At 38.9% G+C, this 26676-nt stretch overlaps 1 protein-coding gene across 4 annotated transcripts in view; it reads left to right on the top strand.

Moving 5' to 3' along the window:
- The window catches only part of Grm1 (glutamate metabotropic receptor 1), a 394837-nt gene that overhangs the window by 352077 nt on the left and 16084 nt on the right, over positions 1–26676 (top strand). For all 4 annotated transcript variants that reach the window (XM_087613360.1, XM_087613363.1, NM_017011.2 and 1 more), the window contains 1 exon segment: positions 8830–9760. In XM_087613360.1, coding sequence (XP_087469486.1) covers positions 8830–9760 — 931 coding nt within the window.

Genomic DNA, 26676 nt, shown 5'->3' with positions numbered 1-26676 from the left:
TAGGCATCATGTCAAAGCTGTTCTTTGACAGTTTCATATGTGTATATAAAGCAGTCTGATGACTCTCACCCTCCCTCATGTCTTCCCTGGCCCTGTACATCCTCCTACAAACCCCTTTCTCACATTTTGTTTGTTTGCTTGCTTACTTGCTTGTTTTGTCATCCACTGAGCTTTACCAGAGTCGTCTGCATGGCTATAGGTTTGGAACTATTCACCGAAGACTGATTGGGCTCACCAGTGGGTATCCAGTTTAGATAATGATTCTCCCTCTTCTAGGATCTCTTAGTAGCCAAGGTGTCAGTAGAGAGGGTAGGACTTCATGAGCCTCCCAAAGCTGACTATGGAATAGGACAGTCTTGTGCAGGAACAGTGTTCCCTTTTGCAATGGCTCCATTACGACTCAAAGATGGCAGTTCTTAGCTCTTCTCCACCCTCGTTTCTACCATATTCATCAGACTTTACTGGGGTTGTTATAAATGTCTTGTTTAGGACTGAGTCTTCAACCATCACTTATTCTCAGCACACTGAGTAGCCATGAGCCTCCTCATTCACTACTGTCAAGGCTGAGACTAGTACCTGTCTATAGGTATATGCTAAAATATTTACACGGTAGTTTGACACTATGTCAATTCAGCTGAACAACAGTAACAAAAATCTCTCTAGAGACAACCTTTCCAAGTCAATGTGTTTCTGACTGTATTCAAGTACCAGACATGGATTTCCCATTATGAACAAATTATTTTCTTTTACGTGAGATTCTTGATAAGGACTTTTTTTAAAAGAATTAGAATAGTCCTTTCATATCACTTGGTTATCTATGAAAGCTCTTTCTAACATACTTTATAGTGATCATAATTTTCATAATATTTTGTACTCTGAATCAACTTTTATGGCAACAATTATTTTAAGTAATACTTAAAACCAAACAATTGGCATTACTGTTTTTAGAAACCACTTCAAGACTCAGAAAGAAATGTTTCGGAGGATGGATGTAGCTTAGTTGTAGAGTACGAGACTAGGGTGCAAGAATCCAAGATTTGGGGGTTGGGGATTTAGCTCAGTGGTAGAGCGCTTGCCTAGCAAGCATAAGGCCCTGGGTTCGGTCCCCAGCTCTGAAAAAAAGAAAGAAAGAACAAAAAAAAAAAAAGAATCCAAGGTTTGATCCTCAGTACTATAGTTTCTACAAATGTTAAATAAGAGCAAAAGAATTACACTAAGTACACAAGTAGTAGATATCTTTACTCCTTTTTATTTTATCAACTCTGCAGACCACAGATGATGTCAAATTCCAGTTACTATAAAAACTTAGATTAGGACACAATATTTATAATAGGAACCAGATTGCTTATTGCTTATCAACCCTAAAAGACTCCTTCTTTATTTTTAATACAGCACAAACAGAAAGACAGTAAATTAAGGGCTAGTATTGAGTTCTCAGATTCGTGTTGGGTGTGGGAATTCTTCTTGAAGTAAACATAATCTGGAGATTCTGCTTCATCAGTTAAGATTTTAAAACTTACTTTCTTGTGACTATCGCAGGGTAGAAAATAGGAGGGAAATACAGTATTAATTTACAATTAGTTAAGTAGCAGAAAATGTTGGGCATTTATTGAGAGTAAAAGAAATTTAATACATAAGGACACATTAGATTTAATGATAGGTTACAAGGCCTAAAGATATTTCAACTAATTTGGTTTATAATTGTAATAGTATTATTACATCAAGGGTCTAAGTGTTGACTCTTGAAGTAAGAAAATGGCTTAGTATGTGAATTAGTTGTCTTTTATATATAACAAATTTAATCTAGTTGCTTAAAGCATCACATAGTTACTACCACACAGTTTTGTGGGTTGGGAACCCAGGCATGGTTTTAGTTAGTCCTCTGCTTTGAGGTATTTTCACAAGACTAGGTATAATAACCTGATGTTAGGAGAAAGTTAGGCTTCAAAACTGTGTCTGTGGTTGTTTGTAGGATATAATTCTGTTGTAAAAATATAAAAAATAAAAAGTAGGGTTGTCTTTTATCCCCACTAGGTCAGCACCACGGTGCCCCAAGATATCTGCTAGATACCTTGGCGGAAACACATCCCAACTCCATGGCAGTGGCCCAGTGTCTCCAGCTGCTGTACACTTTCCTACACTCAAACTATCACATAAAAGAACACGTAACACAATAACCTTTTACCCAAGTGATAAGATATAGTTGTCCACCTAAACATACAAAACCCAGTACCATCCATCCCTTAAGAACATTAATGACAACCTGTAAATACACAGAGTGGAATCTTAATATCACCTGCCATGGCTTTTTGCCCTCTCCGTCCTGTCTCTTTTCCTACCATTCCAGTCTCCTCCTCTTCCTTCAAACTTCTCTTCTACCCATCCTTCCTTCTCATCCAATGACAGGCCTCCTTCTATCCTGTACCTGCCCCTCACCTGTATTTTACAAATTTAATGGGGAGAAGGTTCTGGTGAAGTCACCTGAGTCCTGAGTACTGACTAGGCAGCTGTACTTGGGGCAGTGGAATTAGCATCAAAATACAGATAACCCCAGGGCAAACCACAACATTTCCCCCTTTTTTGTCCAGTTAAAAGGCCTTTTCACTTATATATAAATTGAGTACAATTATTACCATTCTACAATTTATAAAACATACAATTCACTCAACACTCAGTCCATTTTGTCCATTACCTAAAGCACCTTGTCACCTATCCTAAAAGACTATAATTCTATACCTGACTTATATCCTGGTTTGAGATCATATGCCATCTGAAAAACCACCCTTTCAAATTTATTATCCTTCTCAATGCTAAACAGCTTGGGTTGTTTACAAAACTATCCGTCTTCAACCATGTCAGAAATCTTTGAATGACCAAATATCTATACACATAGGAAGTCTAACATGACTTCCAGAACTGAGAGGTTGTAGCGACAAATCTCCACTAGCACAGTCCCCTGTCAACAATATGTGAATGTAAGTCTTCAACCTTCTGGCCCAAAATCAACTGACAGACTCTTGAAATGCAGATTTTTAAGGGCTGATCACCCTGTCTCGGCAGGGTTTATCAGTCAACTATTCTGCATGATTTGTCCTTTTCTGGACAGTATAGTCTGCAGATGAAACAGGCAGTTTTGTCCAGTGGCTGCCTAGCCACAAGTATTGCCTCACCTGGAGGTAGAGATGTTCAAATTCTTCATTAAATCCACCAAAAGGGAACTGTTAGGAGCAGATATGTCTCAACAAAAGATAAATAACTTTAAATCTCATATTTTGTGGATTTCTGATGTTTTTGAAAACCATCTATCTATATAAGGTAATCTAGACTACTGTTTTATATCTTAAATATTATCTTGAAAGTACTCTCACAAACTCAGAGCCATGAATTTGCTATTTGGCCCTTAAATCACATGTGTAATCAACTCAGAAGTTTGTGATGACATCAATAGAAGGACTGGCTCTAAACCTTGTACTTTTAAACTTTTTTAACAAATAAATTCTTTACCAAAGCAAAGATATGATTTTAGCTTAGTTACCAAATGAGATTATGACTATACAACTCAATCTAGCTAATTCCTTCTTGTTAAATTACAACCATTTTTAAATCCTTCATAAAAACAACTTTAGAATAACCACTTTCAGCCCCACAAAAGTCCAGGGAATTGGGACGATGACTCCTCCATAACTTCTTCAAGCTGTACGTGGGTGTTGAGATATCCTTAGGGGTAAGGGGTAGGAAGAATGAAACAAATGCTCTAGCCAGATGTGTCCTGACTGGACTCAGCTGAAAGTCCTTGAGACCAGGAATCCAAGTAGGCACACTCTGTAGAATACAACTCTCAAGACAAAAGTTTAGAATCGAGATATCTTTTTGTTTGATTCTCCTGAATCTAATTTTTCAGGCAGTCTACCTCTATCAAATCTGATCAGTATGACTCTGTGAGGTTTCCAGAGCCTAATCACACTTTTTAAAATCACAAAGACAAAATCTTTCTCCCAAGATACTACGTTCCTTAGTCTGTAACCAGAAAACTTGTATCTTGCACTCTCTCCCAGAGTAATAATATAACCATAAAACTCAAAGTCACACACATTATGAACATTAAACAACTTTTATAAAAGGAAGTAAGCTAAACAATGAGCTTGATAGGCTTTTGTACTCTGTGATATCAGGAAATGAACCCAAAATTCCCTTTTGAGCCCACATTAAGAGAATCTGAGCCTCCTGCTGTGGTAAATATCAAAAGTAACCACAAACCCTCGCTAGCCAGCATCAACGAGTCATATGGCCTTTAGTGGGGTAATTCATAAAGCAAACTAAACACCTTCTATCAATTCTAATACCAATAAGCAATGTATCAAACCAGGACTTTAGCCTAAAATATATCCATCTGTTAATCTCTCTACCCAGAGCCACAGAATTTTATTTAACCTTAATACCTTGTATGATATTTATCTGCATTCACTCCACCTGGTGTTACAGACATTCATTACAACTCTCTATTTGGAGTTAGTGACTAATTTTTCCCTATCTAAGTTCTGAACCATGGGTGAAAATCTCCACCTGATTCAGGTAATCTCTTTACTCTCTTCTTTCTAAGAACAAACTTAATCACCCTTTAATAATACCTGTAATGAAGAAGTAGCTTGTCTAACTAGGATTTCAACCCAAAATTCCTGTGGAGCCCACGTTACAAGGAATATGAGTATCCTGAAAGACTTTCTAAAGAACTTTCTTTAAAAAGCAGCTTTTAATCTCTAACTCTCTGATCTGCCATTATTTATCACACAGCAGGGGACCTATAGCCTGCCAGCCCAGGCTACTTCCCTGTTTCTTTGTTTAAAGTCTTGCCCTTGAGATATGACATGACTTAACAGGATGCTGGCCTTCTCTTAGAAAATAAAAACTTTCTATCAATTCATAGGATTACTACTGGATTCTAGCCCACAGGTTGGTTCACCATTTGTTGTTGTAAAAATATAAAAAATAAAAAAGTATGGTTGTCCTTTATTCCCCTAGGTCCGGCACCACAGTGCTCCAAGATATATGCTAGATATTGGCGGAAACACATTCCAACTCTGTGGAGGTGGCCCAGGGTCTCCAGCTGCTGTACACTTTCCTACACTCAAACCCTCACATAAAAAACACACACAACATAATTCCCATTGGTTATTGGGATGAAGATCTCCTTTTTTTATGGGTACTTGTGCAGAAACTACCCTCAGTTCTTTCTCATATGAACCACAGTAACAAGACAAGTTAGTTTACGAGGGTCAGCAAGAATGATGGCTAGCAAGACAGAAGTTAGCATTTATGCAATATTATTCTAGAAGTGACATCTCATCAATTTTGCTATATTCTGATATGAGAAACAAATCACAGCCTGTTCATATTGAAAATCAGGAGTTGTACAAAGACAAATATCAAGGGGACCAGGTCTATCCTGGTATCCAGTTTCCAAAGGAAGGCAGTAAAAGGGGTATGGAACTGGCAATTGGGGCCAAAAGCTGCTGACTGGGCAATTTACTCTTTCTTGCTTTTCTAGGGCCAAAAGCTACTGACTTCTGAAAATTTAACTCTTTCTGAAAGCAGCACTAGTTTAAGAAAAAAAGCTTAATTAATTTGGTTCTTTTCTCTTTGGCTCCATATTATATGTGGCTATGTTGTAGATTTGCCTAGAGCAGAGTATCGTCTTCTCATCTGATGGACTTGTGAGCATCTAGGTCCTGTGGTAGTCTGCATTTATATGCAGAGTTCTAGTCCTTGTTTCTGTGTGGTATGTTTTCTACAGGGACTCTGAGGCCAGAGCTACTTCTTAAATTGCATGTATGTTGGTATTTTCATATCTTGTGGAGTTCTGATTTGACCATGTTCAAGAACTACAGTGCCTCTTAGCTGAAAACTCATCCCATCTACGTTTCTAAGACTTTGCTCCAGAAAATAAAGGGATAGTCTTTTAATAACAATCTTAAAGTGTTAGTTATGACTTAGGACAAAGGGTTGTTTTTTTTTTTACTATCAGAGTGGCCTTATTAATCCAAGATACCTAAAGTTTCATTAAGTTGAAATGTTTAGGGACCTAGTCCTTTTAGGAGTTTGAAGAGAGAACTCTTGAGTGTTAGGGCTGCTTATGGAGGAAAATCATTGGATGGGTGTGAGAAATTTTTTCTTCATGATTTTTAGCCATTTATTTTCTTCTTTCCTTCCTGCTCTGGAGTTTAAGTTGGACTTGAACTAAGAACACGCCTCCTCCTTCTCTCTCTCAGATATTGAAACTACAGATGGGAGCTGTCACATATGTCACTTCTCTTTGCCACTAGCTTAATAATTTCTAAAGGTGACTACCCAGTGCTGACTTGGATCATGTCTCTTTGATAAGGCAAACTTGTAAATAGATAAATAAACAAACAAACAAAACAAAACCAATATACCCTCTCAAAAAATAAATGCAGTAATTCTGTATATTTAAGTAAACAATAGCAAAAGCAAATTAATAAATTCTTAGGCTATAGAATAACGTATTTCAGTATTCTAGATTACTTATAATACTCAGTATAAAGTAAATACTCTGTAAATAGTTATCTTGCTATATTGTTTAAGAAATAATGAGGGAAAAGGCTACATATGTTAAGTGTATATGTAACTACTATAGCCTTATAGAACTGACACATGTAACCATTGTATAGCTAATGGTATACTAGTCACAATGAAAGAATAACAAAATCTTAGGAGAAAATAACCTTGCTATTTAGGACACTGTTGGGGCTGTCTCACATGTAGTATATGGAATGGCTTGAGCATGAGAGCTGTTCTTTAGGAATTTGAGAAATTTGAAAAAAACATGAGTCAGAAAAATAACTCAGCGAGTGACCTATTGGTCTCAGCACCTCCAGTATTTTGGCAAATGAAGACCTTTAAAGTGATCTTGATGAATTTTCTAGAAACATGAATGGTGGCAAAAAATGAAGTTATTCAGCCATCTTATCTGTCAATTCTAGATCTTGGATTCCACATGGTCAGGGGAGAAACCCTGAGGCAAAGACATTTTGCTTTGACTAGGGCACTGTTAATTATTCCATGGTTACTGGTGTCATTTCTGTAAGACCACATGGTTATATATGCAGATGTGTGTGCGTATGTGCGTGCGTGTGTGTGTGTGTGTGTGTGTGTGTGTGTGTGTGTGCATGTGTGTACATGGGCACTCAACATTTTCCTCGTTAATTCTTAAAATGATATGTCACAATAACTAATTACATAGTATCTACATTGTTCTGGGTATTATAAGTAATCTAGGCATGATACAGATCAGATACTTAGCATGCACATGTGAGGGTGTCCGTAGGTTATGTACAAATATTATATCATCTTAGATAAGAGTATAGTTTGCAGCATATAAGAGTATATGAGATCAAAGATCCACATATTCAGTACCACTGGAGGGTCCTGAGACTAAATAGTTTTATACAAATGTCATCTCGGACAAAAGTCTTGCCCATCTCTAAGATTTGCTATTATTGGGAGAACGGAGTGAGTTCCTCATGGATACTGAAAAATCCACAAGAATATATGTGAATTAGAAGAAGAAGAAGAAGAAGAACAACAACAACAACAAAAGAAAATCAGGAAGGACACTAAAGCTAAATTTTCTGCTGACTACATACTACGTGAATACCCCTGAGAGATAAAGCTCCTCTGTGCAGATAGCATGCATGTGTTCTGTGGGGTTTTAGACAGTGTGATGTTTAAGACTTGAAGAGCTTCCAGGACATAAGCTTGTGGGCTTAAGCAAGTATTCGTGTGACATTGTGGTTGATTGATTGGCACTCCTGTGTCGATGTGAGCTTTCTCCCAGCTGGTTGATTATCAGAAGTGATGGCTAACACTCAACATTTGATGACAAAAACATGTCCATGGATTAATGCTGATGGGCTAAACAGAGGTAGAATTGGTTCTGCTGATCCCCTGGGGGATGTCCCCTTCTATGGCTATAGAACAGACAGTCTTTCTCTAGATTCATTAAAGTAATTCCAGTATCACACTTTTGGGAAATACTTATCCAGACCAAACAAAGATTCTTCATAAAGAATTGTCTCCTGAGCATGACAGCATTTTTTTTCCACTCTGAAATGCAAAACAAATTTTGTTCTCCATTAGGAGAGAAAAATAAGGGGCAATTAGAAGCACAATGCCCACAACTCCAGAGAGGTGTAGAGGGAGATTTCATTCTTTGGCATGTCTATCAGGGCCTATTAACTCAAAGCTCCAACCCCCCAGACTCAGACTGCACATGGCAGTTTAAGCAATACAAAAATGTGTGGTAAACAAGAAGATGTGAATATTGTCTACAAAATGCAAATTATAGTATGCGTAAAATACTCTGCTAATGCCAAAATGTGTATGTAAGCCCTAAGTGCTTACAGACAAGGGCTGTGTAAAATAAAAAGAAATCTTAGTTTCTTTCTTATTAACATATTCTATTTTGTTATCACTGTGATATTTGTACTTCGTTTCTTTTTTTCAAAAAATGTAGAATTAAATTTCACCAATACAGTGACAACTGCTTTCAATGCTGGGGCTGAAGGAAAAGATTCTTTAGAAGTTCAAGTAAGTCACATCTGAGTGTAATGAGACTACGTTTGGAGATATGGTTATCCAGGGAAGGGAAGGCAATCTCTGAGTAACATGGAGGGATTTTGTAACAACACAAATACCACAAATCATAAAGGAAATGACTTACAGCTATGCCTCCAGTAACAGGCAGGCACCCGCACAATTACTCAACAGAAATCGGAGATTCTGATTAAAATCATTTTTTTTTTCTCCTTGCAGGCTGTGAGCCCATTCCTGTCCGTTATCTTGAGTGGAGTGACATAGAATCTATCATAGCCATCGCCTTTTCTTGCCTGGGCATCCTCGTGACGCTGTTTGTCACCCTCATCTTCGTTCTGTACCGGGACACACCCGTGGTCAAATCCTCCAGTAGGGAGCTCTGCTATATCATTCTGGCTGGTATTTTCCTCGGCTATGTGTGCCCTTTCACCCTCATCGCCAAACCTACTACCACATCCTGCTACCTCCAGCGCCTCCTAGTTGGCCTCTCTTCTGCCATGTGCTACTCTGCTTTAGTGACCAAAACCAATCGTATTGCACGCATCCTGGCTGGCAGCAAGAAGAAGATCTGCACCCGGAAGCCCAGATTCATGAGCGCTTGGGCCCAAGTGATCATAGCCTCCATTCTGATTAGTGTACAGCTAACACTAGTGGTGACCTTGATCATCATGGAGCCTCCCATGCCCATTTTGTCCTACCCGAGTATCAAGGAAGTCTACCTTATCTGCAATACCAGCAACCTGGGTGTAGTGGCCCCTGTGGGTTACAATGGACTCCTCATCATGAGCTGTACCTACTATGCCTTCAAGACCCGCAACGTGCCGGCCAACTTCAATGAGGCTAAATACATCGCCTTCACCATGTACACTACCTGCATCATCTGGCTGGCTTTCGTTCCCATTTACTTTGGGAGCAACTACAAGATCATCACTACCTGCTTCGCGGTGAGCCTCAGTGTGACGGTGGCCCTGGGGTGCATGTTTACTCCGAAGATGTACATCATCATTGCCAAACCTGAGAGGAACGTCCGCAGTGCCTTCACGACCTCTGATGTTGTCCGCATGCACGTCGGTGATGGCAAACTGCCGTGCCGCTCCAACACCTTCCTCAACATTTTCCGGAGAAAGAAGCCCGGGGCAGGGAATGCCAAGTGAGTTGTCTAATCTGGGGTTCCAGGTCTCTCTCCCTTTTTGTCTCTCCCCCACCACACACCCTCTCCTCCTGCACCATTCCCTCTCTTTTCAGCCTCCTTCTGTCCAAACTCTCTTGTTTTCTTCCACTCAATCTTTTTCAAACCTCACGGTTGCACTAGGGATATAAAATGGGGAGTGCTTTTTGATCCCGCTCCTTTGAAACAGCAGGAATCATGGAGCAATGCTGGACAGAGACCAAAGCTTTTTCTTGAGATTCAAACTGCAGTTTTATCAGGAACATCTTTCCTGTGTTGTGGGTTCCCAGTCTAAGGAGAAATAAATGTGCTGTGGTCCGGGCCAGAGAGGCAAACATGAGTTCTAAGTGAAAGTTTAGGCCATAGTTGAAGATAGCTTCTGATTTATTTTTATTCTGAAACCATGCTTTTAACCATCTGAGGTGGAGAGTAAGAGGCTAGGTGTGGTAGAGAGATTGCCACTTCAAAACTGGATTGCAATAGAGCAGCAAGCATATCCTGTTATGATATCCCTAAAGCAACTGTCTTATTACGGTTATTTTATTCAACTTTAATACATACCACAATGAACCTGTTCACAGCATTATACAAGAATTGAGACAGCTCTTCTTCATGGTTATGATCAGAATAATTTTTTAAAATATTTATTTATTTTGTATATGAATACACTGTTGCTGTCCTCAAACACACCAGAAGAGGGCATCGGATCCCATTACAGATGGTTGTGAGCCCCCATGTGGTTGTTGAGAATTGAACTCAGGACCTTTGGAAGAGTAGTCAGTGCTTTAAACCATTGAACCATCTCTCTAGAATAATTTTTTCTTTTTATTTCCAAAGCCAAACAAATAAGGAAACCTAAACTTGAACATAAAAGTCCAAATAATTAACATTCTGGTATTCTGGGTAATAAACTTCCCATGATAATTACTTTCATATGTATTCCATGATTCTATTAAAGTTTTGTACATACTATCTTGACGAGGCTCATGAAAACACATTTTTGTGAAATATTTATAATTTTAAAAAATGACATGGATACTTGGAATTCCATAGAAAATAGAACTTTCTAATAATTCAGCAATTTCATCATTAGTGGGATTATATTTGCTCTTTGAGATGGGTTTTTTTTTAAATGAATGTCGATAACAACAGTTACATCAGAAATGACATTTTGTAACTGTTATATCCCTGTAAGTCAGATAGTGAGAGAGATATCACTTGCCTCTGTGTGGCTAAAGAAATGGGGCTTCTACAAATGTATGTAACTTTCAGGGCAATTCCCCTCACCCTGTCTTTGTCTAAGTCTTAAACTGGTATAAAATCTTATCTTAACATACATCTAAGGATCTATGTGCAGTAAGCTCTATATTTTTTAAGCCACACACAGACATCTTTCAGAAATCACATAATTTGTGGCTGTGATACAGAACTCTTTAGGGAACAAAAACATCTTTGAGATCCATAGTCATTAATTCAGGTAAAAATATCCCTAAAACTTAGCAGCATTAGAGTAAAGCCAAAAATTCATGTTTATTTCTCATATTAAGTCTTTTACAAGTGACTGGTCATAAACTACACCTAGTAATATTTTTCTCCTTGTCAGGAATTTTCTTTTACCCAGTGTCCCATCAGAAATGACTTTCAGAGAGTTCTTAGCACAACAGCAAACCTCCAGCTCCATGACATGAGCAGTAAATAAATATGTAAATAAACAAACAAACCATTAGCCACAGCAGACAGCTGTGAAATACCACCTTATTTCACTAAGAGTGGTCAAGGGTGAGAGAAGCAAAATAGCAGGGAAGAAGATATCCTTGCAGCTGGGTAGATGGCTTAGTGGATGAGAGCACTTGTTATACAAACATGAGGGCCTGAGTTAACAAAATATCACTCCGGGGTGGAGAGATGGCTCAGTGGTTAAGAGCACTGACTGCTCTTCTAGAGGTTCTGAGTTCAAATCCCAGCAACCACATGGTGGCTCAACCATCTGTAAACGAGACCCAATGCCCTCTTCTGGTGTGTCTGATGACAGCTACAGAGTACTTATACATAATAAATAAATCTTAAAAAAAAAAAAACTAACCCCTAAAAAATCAGGAATGGTGTGTACCTGTAACCCCAGCACTATTAAGTAGCAGATAGTTGCTAAGGCTTTCTGGCTACCAGCCTAGCCCCAGCTTCTATGGGAGACTCCAGACGAGAGTATAAAGTCTAGACTATCATAGTAGGACACCAGACATCCTCCTGTACTCCTATAGTCCCTACATGCTCTCACAGGAGTGAATATCCCCTTATATGTACATGTGTACCTGACAAATACACTCACATACAAATCACAAATCATTCAAACTTACACACACACACACACACACACACACACACACACACACACACACACACTGGGGCAGAGGCACTCCAAACTGGAATATTCACAAGCACTAAGTTTTGATCATGCATCATTTCTCAAAGTTATTCTAAGAGTCTGTGGGATTGAGATGTCCCGAGCTGGTGTCTGGGAATATGGTTTTCAGTGGATGGGTAGGAATACTGATCGAGAGAACTGTGAGTAAAGAGCCTTAGGCTTGCTACTGGGATGCAAGAGAATTCTTTGACATTATGTGAGTGATGCCTGGCACTTCTTAAGCAGCCAGAATCCCTGTACATTTGGACCAGCCTCCCACACCCAAACTGCTTTCCCCATAATTTGAGAAGACTCCCTTTCCAATTATGACTTTACAAATTAATTTCATTTGGGATTTGTCATTCAAAGGAAAGTTCAATGTAATCTGAGCTTATTGATTTGTTTGTCATGTAATACTTGCTTTCATCAGTAAACTAACTATTAGCTACAATTTAATAAGCCTTACCAGGGTGCTATGGTGATAAATTTAGTTCCAATTAATAATGGTAACTCCTAACTTGTAGCTCTTTCAATATGTTCCAGGCAAATGAGTTGACCCACAGTGGGTATCTGGGGCTAAATTTCTGTGAAAAAAGCAATAATTTGATTATTCAGTTTTCTTATTTATTCTCCTCTTGCTTCTGTTATAACTCTCCACAAGACTGTAATTCTGAAATATAACAATAACCTCAGTGCCTATGTTTTTGCCTTTTTTTTGTATTGCCATCTTTTTCTTTGGTTTGTCTCCAAAGGTACAAAACCAGAAACAATCTAATATATTCTGCAGCAGGAAAAAGAGGGCAGATTTTACAACAAAAGCGAGGGTTTGAAACTCTAGCCAACGTGTTCCCCAATGGGCGTATTGCTTTCAGAATGTGTGGTTCCCACATTTATGGTGCACTGAGGGTATTCAGCAATCTGTTCAGACACCATAATGGGTGTCTTCCACATGGTCTATAGTTGTTCTGGGGGTCCCCGGTCCAGAGACATTCTCTTAGCAGCCCGTTTCCCCAGTGCACGGGAGAGTTCGGGGCACGTGGCTCGTAGTGCCAAATTTATTTAAATACTTTGAATTTTGCCATAGTAAGACTCTGGTGGAACTGAAGATTTGAACTGGAGCATATTGGCTTTTCATAATTGTACTTTCTTTAGTGTGCCCTGCAGAGTCACTTAAATCAGAAGATATTTAGTCCTGAGCCAATACACAGGCCTCAAAATCTTCACCCGTTTAGGCAGGGTATTTCATAAAGAAGTGATAACTGAAGCATGAGTTGGGTATGGCCTCCCATTAAGGCCACAATGATGTGACATAACTGAAAGAACATGCTTATTTAAAAACAGTTATACTAGTAGCATTCTTCAATGAGCATTGCAAGATACCTTCTAAATAAACTGAAGTTAACTAGCTGTCCTAGTTAAGGTTCCTCCTGTGATGTAATAGTGACCAAAGCAATTTGGAAAGAAAAGTATTTATTTGGCTTACCCTCCACTGTTCATCATTTGAGTAGATCAAGTAAGGCATTCAAGCAGGGGAGGAATCTGGAAGCCATGGAAGAGCGCTGCTTACTGGCTTGCTCTCCCTTTCATGCTCAGCCCATCAGCTTGCTTTCTCGGAGAACCCAGGACCACCAGCCCAGTCTGAACTGTTCCCTCCCCTCATCAATCACCAATTAAGATGTTTCACAGGCTTGTGTACAGTCTGCTTTTTTAAGAGGCATTTTCTCAATTGAGGCTCCCTCCTCTCTGACTTTGTGTCAAGTTGACATAAACTCATCAGTTACTTAGTACATTCATTTAAGGTAAACTGAGGGCCAGTTTGATAGTTCATGGAGATGAAAAGTTGCAATACAGGCCTTTGAGCTTCTATGTTGATAATTGTGCATAAAAGTGAATTGTGATGACAATGAAAATATGATGTTGATATGAGAGTAACATTAATGCACATGTTCATATGGGAGCTATTAGAGCGCTGCAATGTTCCCTAAGCATTTGAATGGGGTTGTTTTATTGTTGTTTTCATTTTGCCTTGTTTTTGTTTCTCTGAATTCAAGAATACACTGGTACCAAGAGAATAACCTTCGACTCACATGTGTAATGGTCAGTATTGATTGACAACTTGACACAACATAAAATTGCCAGGAAAGAGAATCTCACTGAGATTGTCTGGATGGGTTAGGCTAGGAAAGATTTTCTTAATTGAATTAATTGAACTGGATAACCCACTCCAAGTGTGGACAGCACTGTTTCATGAGCCGGGCATTGCATGCAGTAAGAGTCTGCTTGCATTTATTATTCTCTGTTCCTAGTTAGGAGTATGATGTGACCAGCTCTCTCAGGCTCCTGCTGAGGTGACCTCCCTGCTATGGTGAACTGTAACTCAGATCTGAGAGCTGAAATCAACTTTTTCTTCTTTGAGTTCTTTTTGTTGGAGTGTTTTATCACAGTGACAGAAAAAAAAATCAAATAGCTCCCTACTGGAATCTTATTTGTCTTTAGTAATAGTCATTATCTCCCCCAGCCAACTTTGGGTTTCTCTGTCCTACTTTGATTAAGAAGAGAAACCTGACCATGAGCCAATAGGTATGACAGTGAATCACTGCCCAGTCTACACCTCTCTGCTCTGGTAAGAACACACGCCCTATTGTGGCTCAAGATGAAAAGTCTTACTAGTCTGAGATTATGTTTGTGGGGCTTTCTGCAAGCCATCAAGCTGGCAGGGAAATGATTCAGGTGAGTTAAGAAAGAAACTCAACTTGGCCCGACTTAGCAAGCAGTTACTGGGCCAAACTTCTGAAGTCTGATCCCAAGTCATTTATTTTAGCCATACTAAAGTACAGCACAATTTTGGGGGAAGAAGCATCTGCTGATGACAATTATCTCAGTCCTGTGAGTACAACAAAGTCCAAACATGTTTACATTGAAATTCTTTACAAACTACTCTGGCTCCTTTCATAAAAATGAGTGCTATTGGCTTGGAAATAGTGTTCAAGATTTAGGGTTTAGGGAGAATGACTGAGATAAACATAATGTTTGTGGGAGTCAGGATTGGTCTGGGAAATGGCATCTCTCAGAAGAACAGGTTTTATGGCGAAGAAGTAATGCTGAAGATTTAGTGGGGAAAGTCTGAGACAAGCAAACACAATATTCTGAGGGATACATGTGAGGCCTGTCCTAGAAATAGCAAAAGATCACCAGGTTGTAAACTATATGCTTCTCCAGATGCCAGGAGAAAGATAGGTAAATGTCTCTTTCCATTGAAATGACAATCCTGCATATATAACTTCTCCGGTTTTCTGTGAACAAGGACCTCTCACTCTTTAACATTAGTGTAATTCTTTATTCATTTCCCAGAAAAAAGGGCAGTTTTATTGAAGCATTTGTTATCCAATTTTACTATTTGATAGTAATATTTACTGAGCGGTTTGTACAATCGATTCTGTCATTTGTCTAATCAATTATTGTTTTAACTGTAAACTTAGAAACATTTTAATATTTGATATAACGCTACACAAAATTTTGGAGTCAACATATAAGAACAAGGCACTGACAGTTGCGATCTTGAAATCCAGTAAAGGAGACCAATGTAAGCCCATAGGAGGAATCATGAAGGACCTGCATGGTATTTTAATGTCCAGGCATAAAAGACTATCTTCTTATCCTGTAGCAATTAGGGAAGGTTTGGAGAGTGTTTTTAATAGTACTGTAGCTTGGACTTCAGGTGAGTGAATTTCTTCAGTGATATAAATCACTCTACAATGGGCTTGTTTCACGTGTAGGAAACAGCGGAAGTGAAGATCACACCATGTTCATTTACTTCTGGGCCATAGCATGTGCTCTGATACAAAGGAAGCACATGGACTGGTGTGAGGATAGAGCCAGCGGATAAACCTAGAGATACAGGAAGAAGAGAAACCATAGCTGTTATCTAGTTTTTGGTGCCATGTTAGATACTTTTTCTATTAACCAAAAGGTACAGTGAAGATTTCTGTGGGGAGTCAGAGTCACTTACGAGCTTTATGGGACAAGGTTAAGTACCGAAAGATCAGGTATCAGAGGTTCAATTTCAAGTTTTTAAGTTTTAAAAGTAAAAACCGGGGTGAAACTCGAATTTAAAATACTGCTCTTCTTTTCCTTCTGAGTTTGATTCACTTGAACCAAGAGAGCAGTTAAGGGAGCTGAGCTCAAGAAATAAAAGTAGAATGCTGTGGTTGTCAAATTTTTATCCTGGAAGATAAAACCTGCATTCTGAGGAAATGAAAATAAAGGCTGCGGTGGGACAGGGGGAGGGGAGGAGATGTCCTTCAGAGTCACTGGCTGACGATGCTGTAAGAGCACCCAAGTGGAGGTGCCCATGGGCTACTTAGAAATTTAAGTTTGGTCATCAAAATGAAGGTCTCGGCAAGAGTTGCGGACAAGAAGCACAGTTGTCAAAACATTTGAAACATACAGGACACACCACACAGAGAAAGTGCAGACATGGGAAAAGAGATAAAAAAAATAGAAGAGATAATATGCAGGAACGTTTTCTCGAAGTGCCCTGAATGTGGAGGAGAATGCTAGAATGGGAGGTCACCCAGAGGGGCCCCTGGCTCAAGAGTGAGGAGTGTGGGGGACCCCAGGTAGACAAGGATAAATACAGTCTGCTTGCCACCAAGGGAAGCAAACTGGGGTCACTATGAGCTTCTGCCTTTTCTTTTCCTAGCAAAGGACATACCAAGAAGACAAATAGCTTAAGGACATGCCGAGGACATATCAAGGACATACTAAATACACAAATAGCACAGAAATAGCTACTTTTAACATTTACATTTCTTCTTTTTTTTTTTTTTTTTCTTTTTTTCGGAGCTGGGGACCGAACTCAGGGCCTTGCGCATGCTAGGCAAGCGCTCTACCACTGAGCTAAATCCCCAACTAACATTTACATTTCTTCTTTTGAGTTGTAAACTGAGACAATGATCAGATTACACCATGACTTCTAAGCAGAGGATAATCCTGCTTGAATCAAGGGTCACCTTTTATTATGGAGTTATGTGATTTAGAGGTAGTCAACTTCCCCAAGTTTTGTGGCTCATTTGTTAACAACCCTTATGGTCTAAAATGAATTTAGAAATATTCTCATGAGATCATTCAGAATGGTCCAAGACAGGCCTGTTTGTAATATCACTTTGCAAACAAAGAAATAGTCATTTATTTTCTTCACTCACAAACGTCTGTGTCTGCTACTTTAATAATGTATTTAATTGTTTGGGAATTTATTAAAATGAATAAACCATGGAGCATGCCCTACAGGAATCTATGCTTTATGGAGCTAATGCCATTACGATGAAAGAGGACACATTAAATAACACATGGTATAATGTAGTGTTTTATGTGGAGGATAGCTACAGAGTTAGGTGTTCTGTAGTTGGGGCTTTCCCTAGAAGAAGAATCATAGACAAGTGGATTAACCAGTAGGAAGTCAATTCACTTATTTCTGGATGGTAAGAAATGCCAGCATTGTTGAGTTCCGATGAGTCTTCCTCATAGTCCCACAGGACAGAGGGCAGAGAGAAAGGAAGCAAGCTCTCTTCTGTATTTTAATAAAGGCACTCATCCCATTTATGAGGCTTTATCCTCATGGTCTAATGATCTAGCTACCTATTGACATCACATTAAAGTATAACTTCTCATTCATATATTGGGAGGACAGAAACTTTCTGTAGCAAAAGTTTGAGCAGTCGTGTTATTTTTAAGCTACTAGTTAAGGGGATTAGTTAACATCTACATATTTATTATGAAAAAAGACCCATAACTGTACTTATAGAATTATTAGAACTGCATATTTCTATTTATTTCTATAAAAGTTCTACTGGGGTGTCTATCAGAGTCCCTGTTAATCATTGTTATCTAGTAACATTAATATTATAAAAATATGGATAGATGTACAGAAGCCCATATCCCCACATAGAACTCCTTATACGTTCAAGGAAAGAATGTTCTGGAAACAGTGAACATGCATTTTCACCATGAGATTTCTCTATGCACACTATGTGGAATGGCAAAGCTACAGGTCTTATGAAAACATGAGCGTGCTACTCACTACGCGGTGGGTGTGGGGAAGGATGCCCTGTTTGGCACCGTTTGGCATCTTGTCTGTGCTTGGCCCCAGCTAAAGAAGGATGAGGTCATTCCCATCCCATCTGTTCCCTTTAGCAACCAGTAGGAAGTGCTACCTGCTCACTCACAAGCAAAGTAAGCCATGGAGGTGTGTTTGTAAATGTAGTCTCCGAGCATAAAAATTGGCAGATCACAGAGGAGCATTCAAGAGAACAGTTCCAACAGAATTAGAAGCTTTGGCTCATTTAGACAGAACCTGTGGACTCATAAATTAGAACTCTGTGGATCTGAGTTATAGGCAGCTAATTGAGCCAAATTAAGCAAAGGAGAGTGAGGTATTTATCATATAGACTATAAGAAAGTCACGCTGAGTATCTCAGGCTGTGAGATTCAGAATACTTTTGGGCCACATGGAGTACTGAGATCCTGTGTAGAGACGTTGGACGTTTATCTTTTTCTCTCCTTCTCTGTACATCTTCTGTGGATCCATTCTCTGTTTCTTCCGTGCTCATGGTCAGTCTATGAGCAACCATCCTAAGATGCCTGAGTCTGCGTGTTGTTACATGTCCAGCTACCGAGAGAGACTCATCCCTCTGCCTACATAGTCTGTGTAACATGTTAAAAACAGTAGCAATGCAAAGGAACGGACAGGTTGCATCAGGAGCAGGGCACATGTTTGAAAGGTGTGGGAAGCATAGTGAAGTACAGGTAAAACCAGGTCTTAGGAAATTTTATTTTGTGGGTTTCAGGCCATAAAATGCCTTCCATTTGCATCAGACTGAAGTGGAAGAAGGAAAGAAAGACTTGTGGGGTTTTTGTTTGTTTGTTTGTTTGTTTGATTTTGATTTTTGGTTTTGTTTAGTTTTGCTTTAGACCGCCAAAACACTGTCTATTGAAGTGAAATGCACCTGAGATGCAGACCAAAAATAAAAACATCGGGCTGGAGAGATGGCTCAGCGGTTAAGAGCACCCGACTGCTCTTCCAGAGGTCATGAGTTCAATTCCCAGCAACCACATGGTGGCTCACAACCATCTGTAAAGAGATCCGATGCCCTCTTCTGGTGTATCTGAAGACAGCTACAGTGTACTTATATATAATAAATAAATAAATCTAAAAAAATAAAAAATAAAAACATCATTGTTAGCATAAAATAATGAAATAGAAAAGGAAGAGGTTTTGAATAGAGCTAAGCTGGTAAAGAAGTGTCTGTCTGGCTACCATGCACAAAGTCCTGAGTTTTATCTCCAACACTGTATAAATGGTGGGCTGTGGGGCATTCATATAATCCAAGCACCTGGGAGGGAGAAGCAGAAGACTCAAGAGTTCAAGGTCATTCTCCACTATATAGCAAGCCTCAAGATCAGCCTGGGCTATGTAAGACCATATCTCAAAAATAAATACAAGAACTCAAATAAAATGTGTAGACAGTACTTACTCAGGTTCACCAAAATTCAATTTGTAAGTTTGCTTTATTGCAAAGGCTCAAAGGAACCTTGCAATGACTAAACGTTACTGAGTGGCAGTTGTATGCAGATTTTCTTTGAGATACATGAAGAGTCAGCCGCCAGACAAACTAGATCAAGTCTTGAGAATGGTGCAGCTGAAGATGCTGAGAACTGACCATTTATAAGAAATCAATGGGGAATGCCTTTTCCCCAGTTTTCAGTCTTAAAGATGTATGCTCTGCTTAAGTAATTTTCTGTTAGCAGGAGCAACTTTAAGAGAAAGAGTTTGCTGGCCAGCCAGCCTATTTTACATGGTAAGTTCCAGGCCACTTTGTAACCCTGTTTCACAAAAGGATAGATTCTTTATGAGGAAATACAGACACTTAACCTCTGCCCTTACACTTGCATGTGCAGCTGTCTACAGAGTTGTGTGTACAGACACATACATGTGTCATCACAGAAGGGAAGTTATAAAAGAGGGGGTTTGTCAATATTTACACTAATTTGTTTTCCGTCACTATAACAAAATACTTGAAGCTGGTTACTTATAATTTAGGACATTTACTTAGCTCATGGTTTGGAGAGCCCACATTTCAAGATTGAGAGGCCCCATCTGCGGACTCCAACACAATGTAACAGAAGAAAGGGAAGTGATCATGGTGGAAACAGCATGGCACAATGCATAAAGTAGGTTACTTTATGTCAATTCACTCTCAAGAGCCAACTCATTCCAAAAACCAGCATCATTCCCTAACTAAGACAGCATCTACTATACCCCAATCATTCTGCACGAGTCCCTACCTCTTAAAGGTTCCATATCCTCTTAACAATGTCATGCACGATAAAGTCTCCACCCGCACAAACTCTGAGGGGTTCAAGCATATCTGAACCAATGCAACAGGGCTAGGGACAATTTCCTACAAGGATCAGAGTTCTTCTAGGAAAAGTTCCAGGATGCAGTTTTTCTCAGGTTGTTAGAATGGTTCTGAGGCTGGGGATATACACCCTTCAAGTCTGCAAGAGAAACAGTAGCGGCTTACTTAATCATGACTCTCAAGCACCAGCTACGTGCTGGGCACTAGGACAAATACAGTGGTGGCAAAAGCACCTTGTGTGATCTAATATCTAACCAAAGACCACACATTAAAGGGTTAATAACAAGAAGTGCAAGTGTTACAGAACACCATGAGACTTTTTAGTAATCTAAAGATGCGGAAATGTTAACAGGAAGTATTAAGCTGTTTTAATTTGTTCTTTAACAAGTCCTTACATGTATGTAATTCATCCTATTCACCCTCATCCGCCCGCCTTCTCTTATCCATCCTCCATCCCTATCAGTGCCTCCCCCTTCTGCCACCAAGTTGCCATAAGACTTTTCATGTCTCTTTGTTTTGCTCTGTGATTCACTGGGCTTAACCAGCACCATTCACAGGGCATGGGTCTGAAGTTATCTACTAACTCAGGGGTCACATCACTAAAGATAATGACTTTCTCTAGCAGGACGTTTCAGGTACCAGTAGGGAACCATGGCCTTCTTCCTCATCTAAGAATCAATCTTGTACAGGTCTTATGCAGATAACAATAGCTGTTGTGAGTTCATGAGTACAATGGTCATACCCATAAGACAGTGGTTATAGTCCTCTTGTTGCTTGGATCTTATGTCCTTTCTATCCCAACTCTTCCATAATGTTCCTGGAGCCTAGGAGAGTGATAGTGGTGTCCCATTTAGAGATGAGCTGTCAATAACCATTTGTCCTTAGCACTTTGGCCAGCCATGAATCATGGCGTTAACTGCTATTTGCTGAAAGGTAAGTTTCTTTGATCAAGGGTGAAGACAGCAGTGATCTATGGCTATAAAAATTGTAAGAGGCAGATCAACATGAGCAGTTAGCAGAATGAAAGAAGAGCCAATAGCTTTCAAAGTCATACGCCTTTGACCAGATCCATAGTGTAAGATTTGAACTCCTGCATGTAGAGTGGGCACCAGATCCGTTCAGGACTGCTACAACAGTGGAGCCACTATTGCAGAAATATGCTCCTCTTGATTGACAAGTTGGTATTGTAGCATGTAGGGTCAAAAGCTGGTTATAACCGCAGCTGACTTATCTCTCCTACAAACCTAAATGGAAACCTCTGGAATTATGAAAGCTAGGCAACGGACAGAGCATTTCCAGGCAGGAAAAGAAGGATGCTAGTTAGGACACAGGAACATAGAGGCACAGAAGTGAATAAGATATGGATGCATGAAGGCAATGGGATGACTCCAGAGTGCTTCAGGAATGGTACTCACGTGGTCACAGCAGCATGCCATACTTTCACATTTACTTGTTGTAGAGCTCAGGATGGGTGTTGTCTTATCTCTAAAATAGAGACAGTAATACCCCTATTCTGGCCTACTACACTCTCTTGATTAAGATCATGCATTAGTTTTATGAAATCATATTGCTGAAAGACAAAAAATCGTTTAAGCGTCTACTAGAAATTACGGTTTCATACACTGTTTGGCTGTTTATCCTCTCAGCCTACGCAGTCCAGAAATTCAGACAGTTTATGTGTTTCCATGAACATATTCCCTCCTCCCTCAAGAAGAATCTGAGGAATCAGCATAGTTTAAAACTGTATCTTCACTTCTTTTCATGACATCCATACAAGTGTTCTTGAATACTTACTTACTCTCACTGCTCACAGCTCAACAGTGAGAAGAACTTTTAAAAATGTTGCTCACACACTTAAAAGGAGAAACGTCTTCTCTTTTTAAAATAGTTTAAGTATATCTACATTGTCTGTGCAGTCATTTTGAACTAGAATTCTTACTTTTAATACTCATCGAGTTTCAGTTCTGCAATTATGTTTGACAAAAAGCATAATGCAATCTTTTTCTTTTGTGCATGCGTGTGAGTGTGTGTGTGCGTGTGAGTGTGTGTGTGTGTGTGTGTGTGTGTGTGTGTGTGTGTGTGTGTATAGAACATGTGTGGAGATCTTTGTAGTTTCTCTTTAACTATCGCTTCAGCCTCCAAATCATCATTTCTATAGTTAGTTTTTATGTTGAATATGTTGGTATGTCATATATTCATGTAAAACATATCAATCATCATTAAAATCTATGCATGTTAATATATGTGTTAGCATTTTACTTCAAAGGTCATAAATAAATTCATAAAAAAATTGAAAAATCCAGATCCTAAAACAAACCAGTGGTGATATATATTACACATTTTCTTGTACGATTGACTTGATGTTTTATTTTATTGGTTCATATTTTTTGATGAGTGAGAGTTAATAATTTTGATGAGGTTAGAATGACCACTTTTTATGCTTAATTATTTTTATGTCCACTATAAAATATAGTTGCCAGTCACCAGGTCTTCAGGGCATTGTCTGTTTTCTTTATGAGCTTTGTGAATTTGATTCCTACATTTAATGCTATAATATATCTCGACTAATTTCTATGTGTGGTTTAAGGAATGTGACTTTATCCCTTTTCTACTATGAGCCACATTGATTTCTCATGGTTCTGAAGACTTCACATTTGAAATGAGGGTGCTGCTGGCTGGGTTTTACTGAGGGCCCTCTTTCTAAATGAGGACTTTGTATATATCTTCATGAGTAGATAATTTCCTGGGCACTAGCCTCATTCAGCACAGCTAATACTGACTCAAATTTTAAAGTAAAGTTTTTACTGCGTGTATACCATGTCCACACTCTCATAAAGCCAAAAGAGTATAAACCCATCATAAGTCATGGATGACCTGCCCTCACTTAGGGCCTCATATTTTTTTTTCTTTTTTTCGGAGCTGGGGACTGAACCCAGGGTCTTGTGCTTGCTAGGCAAGCGCTCTACCACTGAGCTAAATCCCCAACCCCTTAGGGCCTCATATTTTTCCTTTGTGTATCATCTGGTGGTAGACTGAAGTGAATTAAATATATACTGTAATTTCATAAAACTTGTTCAGCCCCACCTTTCTTTTCTGCACTCCTTCTACGATCCTGAATCCTCAAGTCCTGACTTCTTTGGGAAACAAATTCAAATTTATATGTCTACATCCTTATTAAAAGGCTTCTTGACCTCCCCTACCAAACCCATATTTTTTGTTCTTCTACTTGAATTCTCTATTTGCTGTTCTATATCAAGAAACATGAAATACCCTGAGGGAAAAATAGCTTGAAGATTATCTGCTTTCCCACTGAAATTCTCTTCCTCTGACTTATTGATCCCTTGGATTCTGGTTGTCATGGTACCGTTCTAATGTCTGCAAGTAGTTTTTGAAAACATTTTATTTGTTTTTTTTTTCTACTCATTTTCAGCATAAGAGTTGGTTTTCTCCAAGGTATTATATTTTAGCTAAAATCTGAAGTTTTTTAAATACCGCCTAAAAATCTCTCACTTTAATCTTTTCCAATATTAGCATATTGAAAAAGCTGTGATGTAACTATGGTTTTCGGGGGAGCAGGGGCTATGGTGACTATGCTCTTAAGAGTATGATACTTGCATAATGTGATGCAAAACTTAATTTTATGATTAGCAACCCTTTGTTTAAGGATAAACAATAGCATGAAACAAACATTAGTGGAAACAAAAGTATAATAGTCATATTATGGCTGTAGGCAAATTTTTCAGGATTCTGACCCAAATACTAGGTCTCTTTGCAGTTATCTTTGCATGTTTGATTTTCAATCTCTAACAGTCCCCAAACTCTTAACATTGTTAAGAAATCTAAGTTGAGAATTTCTACCGAGACTCAAAACAGTCTCTGAGCTGTGAATTCCAGGGAAAATCAACGAGGATGTTACCTACTTCCAAAATACAATGGCACAGGGTAAACTTTCCCATCCAAGAAGGAGAAATGAATCACAGATGGATTCTCATCCATCATGACTAAACTCAGCAGGGAAGTGATTAAACCCTATTCCTCTATGTCCAGCATTTGAAGAACATGTCATAACTTGTCAACACGCTTGGAAAGTCCCATCCTTACAACTGTATAATTAATGTCCCTTTAATGTCCCTTTAATGATGTCCCATTCTCTCTTTGGAGTGCTTCCATTTGGTACTTGCTGCCGTTCTTAGCACACATTTCTGCTATGTCCAACATTTTAAGTCTACCTAAACTTTAACGCAGGATTTACCTTCACGACTCCGTACAGATCCTTTTTATAGGAAGCCTGGAGAGCATTTGGCCCTGGTTGATGCTGCTTTTCCCTGCAGGGTTTTCTGGGGCCTTTGGTACACTCCTCTCTAACTTCGCAACTCTTAACATTCTGCATGCCTGTGCAACCAGTAGTTCCATGGGAACAAATCCATGCTGGTTTTGCTGCCAGCTGAACAGCGATTGAGCTTGGACTGGAGTTTTAGTTTCTCCTTAGTGTCTGGGTGGTTGGACCTGGGAAGTTTTTCTTCTAGGTACCCATTTTGAATGGAGCACCTAGCAAAACTCTCCTTTCAAAGGAAAGCCAAATGAGTTTGGAATTTTACATGTAGGAGTCTTGGATAAGGAGGTCCCCACTAACTCATGAAACTCATCCCAGTTACGTTTTCTATAGGTCTAGTGCAGAGAGACCAGCTTCTCTTTAATGACACTAATACATTCAAGAGTACGTTCTCCTTGAATGAAACTTTCAAATTCCTTTTCTTGATAACAGTCAATTTTTATAACTTTTTTTACTCTTCAATTTGCTCTAAATTACCACTATAAACCGTGTTAAAAGCAGCCAGTGATAACCAGGCCACAGCCTACAAGTAATGCTGTCTTGAAGTTTCCTCCACAAAACTTGTTGACCTTTCACTTCAGAGTTCAGTTTCATTCAAATTGTCAGATTATAGGTCAAATTACAACAAAATGCAGTATAACTAGTTTCTGGTACAGTTCTCCATATTGAGTCCTTGTTCCCATCTGAGACCTCATTAGTATAGGATGACTTTACTACCTCTGTGTCCACCTTGCACTTAAGTTTGAAATCCTGTCAAGTCCACCCAGAAAGCTTGGCTTACAATTTTCTGTGTTTCTCTAGCTCATACCTCTTACAAATTTCTTCCACAAACCAGTTTCAAGTGCCTAAAGTGACATAGCCATTTAGGTAAAGCACTGATTCAGTCCTTTGACTGTTAAAATTAGTAGGCAACCCTGGCTAAAGGTGTATTATGTTTGTGTTAAGCAGACTCCAGTTTATATCAGACAATTTTCATAATCAAAAGGTAATTTTTTAAATGTCGAAAATGTAAGTAGAATTGGAAATAGCAATATGGAACCTCACCAAGCAGTGTAAGCCTCTCAAACACTTCTCAGAGAGTGTCAGTACCATAGAAAACAATCCACTAGACCAACCTCTGGGTAACTGCTGTGAAAAGCACAGCTTTCATGTGCAAGGAAATGTGCTAAAGAGGGTTTACTCCAAAGAGCAAATATGGCAAACACCCTAAAGAGATATTCATTGAGAAATGGATAATTTTGTGGAACAAATATATTCAGCTTAGTTCAAGTAGTAAACTAGTTGTGCATGTAATACCCCATGAAAAGGGTCATTGTTCAATGAAGATATAGCATAAGGTCAACACACAAAATTTAATACTATAAAATACATATTATTTGCTAATGCAGTCATACAAATATTATAAACAGATTGAGATCTTCCAAGTGATCAAACAGATTTTCTCTTTAAAATGTGATTGGTATATAGACTACTATATAGAAATCTTTAACATATCCTTAGTGTTTTCCAGAGCAAGTGGGTTTTAATGTGTGATGAATCTGTGGTAGAAAATAAATAAAGCTTTATTAAATTGTCTTCCATAGTCTCTTATTAGCTTGCAAACCTTAGAAACTAAGGCTTTTGAAAATGAAGAAATATTTTATGACTGTAAAGTCATTTGTGTTTATTAAAAAACCTAATACACTGCATTAAATGTGTACGCTACAAAGAAAAGTGGGAGAAATTAAAATTCACAGGCAGCCTATGC

Source organism: Rattus norvegicus, chromosome 1, assembly GCF_021556685.1.
Source record: "Rattus norvegicus strain SHRSP/BbbUtx chromosome 1, alternate assembly SHRSP_T2T, whole genome shotgun sequence".
NCBI classification, from domain to species: Eukaryota; Metazoa; Chordata; class Mammalia; order Rodentia; family Muridae; genus Rattus; species Rattus norvegicus.
This window is presented reverse-complemented; position numbering and strand designations above follow the sequence as displayed.